This window comes from Lasioglossum baleicum, chromosome 14 (genome assembly GCF_051020765.1).
Source record: "Lasioglossum baleicum chromosome 14, iyLasBale1, whole genome shotgun sequence".
NCBI lineage: Eukaryota > Metazoa > Arthropoda > Insecta > Hymenoptera > Halictidae > Lasioglossum > Lasioglossum baleicum.
Window position 1 is genome coordinate 6,804,290 of NC_134942.1, and position 10,885 is coordinate 6,815,174.

General features: G+C 48.4%; 3 protein-coding genes across 3 annotated transcripts; 2 read left to right on the forward strand and 1 right to left on the reverse strand.

Moving 5' to 3' along the window:
- The first annotated feature begins 56 nt into the window (after window positions 1-56).
- LOC143215988 (tetratricopeptide repeat protein 21B) lies at window positions 57-4,725 on the forward strand. The gene is made up of 6 exons (XM_076438665.1): window positions 57-2,185; window positions 2,264-2,580; window positions 2,653-2,984; window positions 3,067-3,274; window positions 3,583-3,896; window positions 3,958-4,725. Exons 1-6 carry the CDS (start codon window positions 57-59, stop codon window positions 4,588-4,590), a joined length of 3,933 nt encoding a protein of 1,310 aa, XP_076294780.1. The 3' UTR covers window positions 4,591-4,725.
- A 9-nt stretch (window positions 4,726-4,734) lies between these two features.
- On the forward strand, window positions 4,735-6,613 carry LOC143215598 (malate dehydrogenase, cytoplasmic). Its single transcript, XM_076437869.1, is given in 7 exon segments — window positions 4,735-4,740; window positions 4,821-5,108; window positions 5,111-5,314; window positions 5,386-5,538; window positions 5,860-6,021; window positions 6,098-6,304; window positions 6,390-6,613. Coding segments are annotated over 7 exon segments (1,119 nt in total). The 3' UTR covers window positions 6,489-6,613.
- Lovit (loss of visual transmission) lies at window positions 6,525-10,651 on the reverse strand. The gene is made up of 8 exons (XM_076438670.1): window positions 10,398-10,651; window positions 10,031-10,293; window positions 9,701-9,949; window positions 9,020-9,381; window positions 8,655-8,942; window positions 8,129-8,259; window positions 7,793-7,967; window positions 6,525-7,330 (listed from the first exon to the last, which is right to left on the reverse strand). The coding sequence occupies exons 1-8, from the start codon at window positions 10,595-10,597 to the stop codon at window positions 7,100-7,102; spliced, it is 1,899 nt and encodes a 632-aa protein (XP_076294785.1). The 5' UTR covers window positions 10,598-10,651; the 3' UTR covers window positions 6,525-7,099.
- Between the last annotated feature and the right edge of the window lie 234 nt (window positions 10,652-10,885).

Consider the following 10,885-nt stretch of genomic DNA (forward strand, 5'->3'; position numbering starts at 1 on the left):
TGCATTCTAGATAGAAATTTACCGGTCGATATTCAGCATTTTATACCGTTTGTACAATGGAGGAAATAGAATATACGACCATTATCGAGTGGTACTGTCGTCAATTTTATTACACCGGCATGTTAACGTATTGTAAAGAAGCGTGCGAAGCATATCCAACGAGCGACCGTCTTCGAATTCTGTTGAGTCTCGCGTATGCATTAACCGGGAGAACTCACGAGGCGATTAAAGAATGTTCACCTGTGTTGGGCAATGCGGATGCAACTTTGGCAGCGTTGGTTCTCCAGAACATTGCATACGCGAGCAGCGACAACGTTGAAAGGACTACGCTGATGCAAATTGAAACCAGGATCAGAGAAGAGAGGAGAAAATCATCACCGAATGCGTTGTCACTGGCAGCATTGGTGCTGCTTTTATCCCAGAAAGCTGAGAAAGCTAAAGATTACATAGGGAAAGCTTACAAGCTAGATCCGTCCAATACAAATGTTCTTCTCGTTAAAGGCTGGGTAGATCTATTCACAGTGAACAAGACCACAGCGGACAGGCCTAACACGTTCGAAATGGTTTTAGAGGAGCATCCAAAAAACGTGTACGCTCTCCTCGGCTCTGCAAAGTACAAGCAACAGCATGGCGACAGTGCTGGAGCAATATTATCATTGAATTCAGTGATAGTAGGTTACCCTAAGTTGCACCTGCCTTTGGTAGAGAAATTGCAGAATCAGTTGGCCATGAAGGATTGGGACCAGGTTCTGGAGACGTCGAACAGAATCTCTTCCATCGACTCGAACAATCTGGACTCTCTGAAAGCACGAGCGTTCATCACGTTTTGCAGAAACGGGAATCACGAAGACGGACTGAAGGATCTTCAGACGTTCCTCAGGCATTTGATCCTGACGGAGACGCGGAACGTTGCCGTGTTGATTAGCAACGTCCAACTGTTCTCGCGATTGGCGTGCAAGGATCACGAGATCCTGTCCGAGCTTGCGAGAACGGTGGACCGAGCGATGCACCAGAATCCGAAGAACGCGGACCTGATGGTCGAGCAAGGAAATTTGTTCGTATCTCAGGGAAACGCGAAGGAGGCTGAGCATTATTACAAAAGCGCTGTAAAGATAAACGAGTCGTCCTTCTCGGCTCTGATAGGTCTGGCGCAGTGTCAGCTCTTGGACAACTCCATCGAAGGACTGGACCTGGTGCAACAGCAGATCAACTTCCTGATGGAGATGAAATCGAACTCGATGAACGCGGAGCTGCTCTTCATGTCCGCCAAAGTGAAATCCGTGGCTCCGAGTCTGGCTCTGACTGACTTGGACAACGCGGCTACCATTATTCTGAACAATTGCAAGTACATACCTTACGGATACGACTACATGAAGAAGTTGAATCCTGACTTGTGCCTGGACATCTGCAAGCAACGTTTGGTCTACTCTATAACGAACAACGTAACGAATCTAGAGGAGAAGGTGCTGAACGATCAAGAGCCGTGTTTGTATCTGTTGGAGCAGCTGACGAACGCCTATCCTGGATTAACAACAGCGCAATTGTTGCTCAGCAAAGCTAAGATACAGAGCGGCGAGTTGGAGAGCGCTAGCGTGATACTGAAGAACATTCTGAACAACGTTGATCCGTCCAACGCTGAAGCACATCTGTTGATGGCTCAGATCTTGGCCTGCCAGGGGAACTATCAGCTAGCTTCGCAGAGTCTCGAAGTCGGTCTCAGCTACAATTTCAAGATCAGAGATAATCCCATTTACCATTTGATCGCGGGAATTGTTCAGAAGGAGAATAAGGATATCGAGGCTGCTATAAAAAGCTTCCAGACTGCGATGTCCTACGCAGGACTGCAGCCTCACGAGAACAACCTGGAGACTGTGCGCATCTCGGCCTCGGATGTCGCAACGCTGTATCTTGAACTGATCTTTGCTTATGGGAAAATGAGACGATTCGACGAAGCTGTCGCCGTGATACAGGAGGCGAATTCGAGGCTTGGGAACACTGTTGAGGAAGGTAGAATCCTGATAGGAAACGCGGAGCTGCTTTTAGAGATGGGAGAGTTGGACGAGGCCATCGATTGCTTGTCCAAAGTTACTCCGGATCAGCCTTACTACCTGCAAGCGCATACTCGTTTAGCTGAGATCAATCTGAAGCACAAGAAGGACCGGCTCGCCTTTGCCATGTGTTTCAGGTTTCTCTTTATCATACCACTTATCATACTTACTTTGACTTTGAGAATACGACGTCAACGGTATTCGTTTGCTTACAGGGAATTGGTGGAGCACTGTCCAGGTCCGAAGACGTACAGCATGTTAGGCGACGCGTACATCTCCATACAGGAACCGGAGAGAGCCATAGAGGCGTACGAGCAAGCCTTGAAACAGAATCCCATAAATAAATTGCACATCGCCAGTAAGCTAGGCAAGGCTCTGGTAAAAACGCACCAGTACACGAAGGCTATCAATTATTACTGGGATGTAATCAAACAAGAAAACTTCAAGGGGTTGAAACTGGACTTGGCCAGGTTGTTTGTCACGATGAAGCAGTACGACAAAGCGGAAGCAACATTAGTACAGGAACTGCAAGGCAGGTTTCTTCGTTTATATTCGATATTCTACGATGGTGTTTTTGCAAATGATTTTCAAAATATATTTTTAGATGGACGCCGGGATTCCGATTTAACGAGCTTGGAAGTGCGTGGGCAGCTGTTGCTACTGCTGGCAAAGACCAGAGAGAAAGCGGATAATATCCAGGGTGCTCTGTCCGCGTTGAAAGAGGCGAAAGAGAACCAGCACAGGTACATACAGCGTTTAGGAAGCTCCTCGTTGGAGGACGAGAAGCAGATCGTGGCGAATATTTGTCTGACCATGGCCGACTATTCGTCGTCCCTGAGGGACTACGACCAAGCTATATTGTACTACAAGGAGGCTTTGAATTACAAACCCGCGGACGTGCAAGCTCTTCTATCCTTGGCAAAGATATACATGCAGGTGAACATGATCGCAAAACTCTCTTTCGAGTCTAGCCTCCTGGTAGATCGATCGATAGTCAACGAAGATCTTTAATCGGCAGACCAATAGCTTGGACAGATGCGCTCAGAGTTGTACAGCTCTGCTGAACGCCGATCCGAACAACGAAGCTGCCTCGATCATGATGGCCGATCTTGCATTCCGCAAGGTAGACTTCGACACCGCAGCGTACCATTTCAAGCAGTTGTTGATGAAACAACCGACGTATTGGACTGCCTTGGCGAGGCTCATCGAGGTCTCTCGCAGAACAGGTAGTTACAATTTGCAATTTATTAGACCAGGGTTTCCTGTGCTCCGCGAAAAAATATTAATAACAAAGCTTCTTTTCTACATTTTGACTATAATAATTTTACGTATGAATAATTCATAACATTCATGTTGGCGCCACAAAACGCCACACAACAAGAAAAAAGTATTTTTTATTTTTCTAAGATTTATTATTATGTGTCATTACCTACTCTTCAAATTACACAAGGAGCTCCGGCTCCATCAGAGAAAAAGTTTGGGAAACCCTGGATTAGACTATTAGACTGTGACTCGTCCGATTCGTCTGATTCAGGGAACATGGACGACCTGGAGGAATGGCTCCATCGTGCAGAGCTAGAGTCGAGCGGGTCTAATTTGGCAGCTGGATACTACTATTGCGCCGGCTTACTGGATTGGCGCACGGGCAGATTAAATTCCGCGCTTCGTCAGTTTAATTTTGCAAGACGCGATCCCGAGTGGGGTCAACAGGCGATATACAATATGATCGAGATTTGTTTAGATCCGGACGACGATTCCTCTCTGCCCAACGAAGTGTTCAACGACGAGGACGCCGAGTACCAAGACTCGAGAACGATGGCTTTGAAAACGGCCTACCGGTTACTGCAGGTAAAATTGATCGAAGCACATACATTCCAAGAAGTTATAGATAATCGTCTCTGTGATTCAGGAGTTGAATCCCAAAGGTAGTCCCCACGAAATGCTGACTCACAGGCTGCTGAGCAACTTCTTCTTGCTAACTACCAAGCAAAAGTCGAACATAGAGAAGGCTCTGCAGGATTGCACCGCGTTGGCCAGCCAAGAGGCATTGAGGGACCATGTAGGACCAGCCCTTGGGATGGCGATGGCCCATATTCTTCTGAAGCAAACGCCCAGAGCACGGAACCACCTAAAACGAGTCAGCAAGAACATATGGACCTTCGAAGACGCCGAGTATCTCGAACGCTGTTGGCTGTTGCTCGCCGATATCTACGTGCAATCGAACAAGTACGATCTGTCGAACGAGCTGCTGAAGAGGGTCCTGCAGCACAATGCCACCTGCGTTAGAGCCCACGAGCTGTCGGGTCATATCGCAGAGAAGGAGCAGAATTATAGAGAAGCCGCGCTGCAGTACTGTCAAGCTTGGAAGTACGGCGGGAAGTCTAAGCTCTCGGTAGCTTACAAACTGGCCTACTGTTCGATGAAGGCGAAGGCGTACGCGGAGGCTATCGACGCTTGCAACGAGATCGTCAAACAGAGTCCCGACTATCCGCGCATCCGCAAGGACATTCTAGAGAAATGTATCAACAATTTACGCACCTAATAAAGATTGCTTAAGTCACTGTGCTGCATTTTTTCACTATAGCGAACGTCACATGTGTGCAACAACTACAATTTTGTATATCACGTTAAGAAAATGAAATTGATTTCGTGCAGGTCGTTATTCAAAATTGTAATGCATAGTACGATGTTGGTTCTATGAAGATAGCGTAGACGTGCTTTTCGAAGTAAACTTCAAGGACTATTTTCATTCTTTCGAGAATGAACGCGTAGGATATTTCCTCGAGCAGCACGTCAATGTACTGTAGGGACGACGAGAGCGACGAGATCGTCGTGACCCATGCGTCGCGAAGAAAGAGCGATATTCTAAATGTTGTGATCACCGATGGATCCAGCGACATCACGCTCGATCTCATCTATGGGATTTTCTCCGACGATACATTCGGACCCGACCAATCGGTTTTCCTCAGGATATACGAATTCCCAGCCAGAGCGGTGTTTCTGGAGAGCGTCGCTATCGAACTCAGTCTGGGCAGCCCTAATCGCCTGCACGGTAAAATAAACGACACCTCTCTCACTTTCTAGCGAAAAATCAACACCTTTCTCTTATCGTTCCTGCAGACGTTGCATATGATTCCGACGCGTCGGTCGCGTTCAAGAACGCGGATGTAGTAATCTGTATCGGTCCGGCGAGAGAGTACGTGTTTCAGAAGGAAGAGTACAAGGGTCCGTTCTTCAGGGAATTCGTTGAAGTCTGCAAGTCCTACGTAATTGCCAGCGTTTCCGATGACCCGTATCCTCGATACAGTTTGCAATTTTCTGACAATCGTTGTCACAGGGCGAGTTCATCGAGAAGTACGCGAAGAAGGACGTCAAGATCATAGCGCTCGGGAACACCTCCGCCACCATAATTTCCCGCTTCGCGACGACCACCCCCAGGGAAAACATAACTTCGCTGTCGTTGTTCAATTGGCGGATAGCTGCCGCACACGTACGTACACGCAATCGACCCAAAAATTTCAGAATTAGTACAAATCAAGTTAAATTAAGGAGTAGACTCGTTTCCAAGATTGCAAGGGTGCGGGATGCACCTTTTCATTTCTCGATAATGCAAATATCGGTTTTTTTACTAGGTAGCCCCCAAATTTCCTTAAATTTTTATCCAGTGCATTTGGCCACTGAAAAACCCCATCTTTGCATTACCGAGAAATGAGAAGGCACATCCCGCATCCTTGCAATCCTGGGAACGAGTCTACCCCCTTTTTCATAGAAATCGATCCTCGCGTTCTAGATGACGATATAATCGTTTCAGATCTCAGCACAGGCGAGCTGTCAACCGAGGCACGTCAAGAACATCATAGTATGGGGCCCAAACAACAAGTACTGCTTCACGGATTGCAGGTACATGTACCTGGCGAACGGCCAGCCCGTCACGGACGAGTTGATGTTGTGGCTGAGGAACGAGCTTCCGTCGGTAAACACCTTCTTCGTCGTTCCGAAAAAGCTACGCGCCGGCAACAATCCACTTTGAACAGGTCGTTCTTCGACAGATCATAGAAGCTAGTCTACACAAACCTAGGTATGTAACGTCCATGGCGTACGCGCTGGCTGAGCACTGTAAAATTCTATGGAACGGCACCCCGGAAAATGAGTGGACCTGCATGGGGGTGATGTCTGATCATTCTTATGGCATCCCAGCCGGCATGTTCTTCTCTTATCCCGTCTTCTGCAGAGACAAGAAGTACGAAATCGTGCAGGTACGTTCTACCTGGTTCTACTCAATGAACCGTCTCGATCCCCGTGGCGTTTAATATTGTCAAATCGTTTTGAAATTCGATACAGGGTCTATACGGCAACGAATACGTCGGGAGATATCTCTTGGACCTCAGCAGGCTAATGATGAAGGACGTCCAAGCCGCTTTGAATTTGTGCGCGGTCTGAACAATGTGGATACCGTTTGAGCCTATTTTTCAACAGTTATAGTTTCAACTCGAAGAGTCACGCATGTTCTGCGCGCTTTATTACGATTTTACAAGATACAGGTTTATTTACAAGTGTCCTGGAGAATGCAGTTTCAAGTTAGAGGGATAGAGAAAGAGTTTGCTGTGTCGCGAGTCAGTGGAGCCATTTATTTGTGCATCGTTAACATGGCACTGTTGTTAAGCGAACGAGCGCTCGTCGACGAAGGGTCGGTCACCCTCTGCGAGTGTACAGACTGTCCCAAAGACTATAATTCGTTCCTTACGTCTCTTTAGGACACTCTGTACATGGCAATGCGACCGACATGAATCTACAAAACGTATTATCGAAATTTTCGTTACCGTCTCGCGAAAGCATGCAATTCTCGACAAAATTTCGTTACAGCGTCATCCAGTACTGATCCTTTTGAGAAACCTCGAATCGTATTGTAATCTGTTTGGAAGGGCATTCGATCGATTAAGCGAGTCACTGTGTTTTACAGAAATGGCCCACTGTACGCCGCGCTGTTAGGTAGAGTGTTGTAAAATTAGTTGTAGAGCGGTTTCTTGCGAGCAGGTTCTGCGGGATCGTCTTCAGAGGTCCAGGTACATGATCTGAGTGGCGGAGACGGCTCCGCAAGCAGCCAGGGTGCTCGCTACGCAGACCACGGCGGTGGTTGTTCCCGATTTGCTGACGATCGTGCCGAGACAGCAAGAGAGCAGGAACTGCGCCAGGAATACCATCGACGAGACGATGGCAACGTCAGTGCCGAGGCCACGCACTCCCTCGCTTTGCACGGCTTCTCCGTCGGCTGTCACCTCGAACTGCAAAGTCGATCAATTCGATTAGCGTCGTGTATACACCTGCACATACGTCTCGGACATCGTGGAACGTGCGCCGAGAAAACGGGATGCGTCGTTGCATCACATTCCCGGGATACTAATGGCATTATACTCCGCTGGAAATACTTGTCGTGCTTCGCACACTGCCTTCGCAGACTTTTCTTGGATCGCCGCTTATTCGCACCGTTAGCAATATCTTTCTAAATACCACGTCGCATTACCCTCGAGTTATTCAAACCAATTAATAATTGTAAATCTCGACTGGTTCTGTTTCTGTAGCAGATGCCATTTCTAATTGTCTCCAGCTAATTTGCTGGAGTGAATCGAGACATTTATCTTACGATATCTTTCGCTCCTCCCGGAGAACTTTAGTCTGATTGTTCCTCCGGGAACAATGACAAACAACGCTCAGAGACATTGAAATAGTTCTTTCTCATTACTCACCGTCGACGAAGCATGGTAATGGGCAACCAACAAGTACGGCATAGTGAATAGAGTAGAGTACATCACTCCGGCTGTCCAGGAGAATACGATCACCCCCACGGGGTGCTTGGTCAGCGCCATCATCATCATCCCTGTGCTGTAGAACAGTAGCCCGCAGACGTAGACCCTTCTAGCCCTGGTCCCCAGAGAACAGATTTAGATTATTGTTTCGTCAACGTTGACAGACAGCGGATTTTCATGCAAAGAACAGTGTATCGCAAGGTTCCTCAAGTTTCTCTACAGAGATGGTTATTTGCACGAACATCCATAGATCGTTGGACGAGAAGAAAATGTTACTTGTAGCGTTCTATTAGCCTTTCGATGACCAGTGAGTAACAGGAGCAGGACAAGGAGTACATGGACATCCCCCAGCAGCCGAACCTCACTCCGCTTTCGTAAAGCTCTCGCTCCTTGCTGCCGTCCGGCGCCTACGAAGCAAAATTGAGTAAGAGTCTTTTTCCATGCACCTGATGCGTATCTTGCAAGCATTATAGTGGAGGTATAACAGTTGGTATAAAGAAATAAGGGCGGAGAAAACAGCAGAGTATTGGGAAGAGGAAGATGACAGACGGCGCAGAAGGTGTGGACACGAAGCAGAAACATGGAAACACGTCTTGGAAAGATGTAGGGAAGAAGAAGGAATGGTTGAAGGGGTACAGCGGAAGTTAAACAAGATATTAGCCGAAGACGGACAGGGAGAGGGATGGATGGCAAAGTTAGATAGAGAGAGGAAGGGAAAAGTAACAGGATCCCTTTGTAATCTATGAGAGAACAAAAATAAATATATACACATCTTTTGGGAGCAAATTATTTTGCTACTTACTTGCGGGTTGCCGCCATAGACAGCTTCCCCGACGAAATCCGTGAAGTATAGGGAATAGCAGACGTGCGCCATCCAGCAGAAAAGGTTCGTCAGGCACACCATGCGAAGACTGTGCGGCATGTAGACAATGGACATCAGGTACTCTCTGAGCGTGGCCTTAGGGTTCGCCGCGGGATCCTCGGTTCCTGGTGCTCCGTAATTGATGTCCGGTATCGCGTCCGGCACCATGGGCACCTGTCCTGCCCTTCTCTCTGGCTCCTGCACTGGCAGCGGCTTCAGCATGAATTCCTGTTTGTCGTTGGTTCGTTGATTATTCGACGGTCATAGACTGCTTCGTGATCTATCAAGAATCGTTCCTCGCTTACGTCTTTCTTCGCGGTGTCCTGCTCGGTGTCCAAGGTCCCGTACGACACAGACTCGTCTGTCGTGATCTTGTCGTGCTCCTTCTGCTCGTCCTGTCTCTCCTCGCCGGACACCATTTGGTCCCGAAGCTGCTGGTACTCTTCTCTCTCCAGCAGCTCCAGAGGGATCTCCTTGAAGCTGGTGATAGTGCAGAACACGCATATGATGAAGATGATGGTGATCAGCGTGAAGGTCGCGTGGAGATGACCGCCGAGCATCACGCCGATCGCTGTGGCGTCCCAGTTGATTCCGCCCAATCCGTAGCCCATGAATCCGCCCAGGCCCGCCATTATGGTGAAGGTGCTCAAGCCTTTCGCGTGGTCCTCTGCGACAAGAAATTATTCAATTCTCCCTTCGAATTATCCCGCCGGCCGTCGTTCACTCTGCGACGGTTCTTCTCGCGAAAACTTCTGATAAATGTTATTGTTAGACTGCGGATTTTATGCATTTATGACAAAAATGGGTACGTACAATTTAAAACAGTGGAGGTATTAAAAAGATTTAAGGCCACCAGTGTATTAGTTTCGCAGTAACAAGATAATCGAAAATAGAATGAAATTGTTATTTGGCTCCTGTGTCTTGCAATCAATGCAAACATTTTTTATTTTGCATAAAGATCCGCAGTCTAGTTATTATTTACTTGCCAGGTGTAGTGACGTCGAGCAGATACGCCCTGGCAGGGCTCTGGCAAGCGTCGGCGTCGAAGTCCAGCAGCACCGTGCCCAGGATCGTGAAGAAGATCCCCCAGGAGTGCGAGGGTGGCTTCGGTGCGTCTTCCTTTCCCTGTTTCGCCGTGGTCCGGTGTCCGAGGGGCGCGGTATAATTCGAGTGAACCGCGGGGATGTCACCGAAGGCGTATCCCATACCCTCGCCGTTGGGAACCAGGATCAATCCTGAGGAAAGTTGAACAGTTGCGGAGCGACCGGTTTCAAGTTCTAAGACGGTTGTTTAATAAACAGGAAAGAAATTGTTACCTATTAGCACTCCGATCGCGAGCAGGAAGATGAACGGTCTCCGTCTGCCGTATTTCGATCTGCATCGGTCGCTCAAGCTGCCTAAAAGCGGGGTAACGAAGAAGCCGATCAGAGGACTCAGCGCCCACACCAAGGTCATGTGCTGATGGTCCACGCCGATCTTCAACAGAGTTGGCGAGACGAACGCGGTTTCCGCCGCGTACGAGAACTCGATACCCATCACGGCCGCGGACACGCGAACTAACTCCCCTCGCGACTTTTTCCTGGAGAACAAGGCCTTCTTTTAATCACTGTTTCTATTACGTTGTTGCAGATGAAATGTGGTAAGCCTGAAAATTGAAAAATCGGTGCGGAAGTCCAGGAGTACCTGTAGACGTGAGCATAGTCATCCAAGGTCCTCTCGAGTTTCGGCGGGCCCCGCAGATGATTGAGGACCCCTTCGACGCCCTGATCGAGGGGCACGCTGTTCTTCCATTCTTTCCAGACCTCCCACTTCTCCTTGATCTTGTCCCGGACATCGTGTACCCTTCCGGCGAACCCCTCATACTCGTGCAGTTTGTCCACCATGGCTTGCGAGGTTCACGATGATTCGTTTCGAACGTCGATCAGGGATCGTTGGATCTCATCGCTCGATCGGCTTGACTCCGGTCTGCTGCCTCATCCCGAACTAGTTTGTTGTCGTGGTTCTCTTTTTAGAACGTTTGTTTCACAAGGACAGAGAACGAAAGAGAGTTTAATCGAAGGACATGATCGAGATCGTTCGCAAGCTCATCCCGGTCGAAACTCCGAGAGATCGCGAGAGGGTGTATATAGCGAATGGGTGGTTGTATGGGTGGTGTGTGCTTCGCCGTCGAG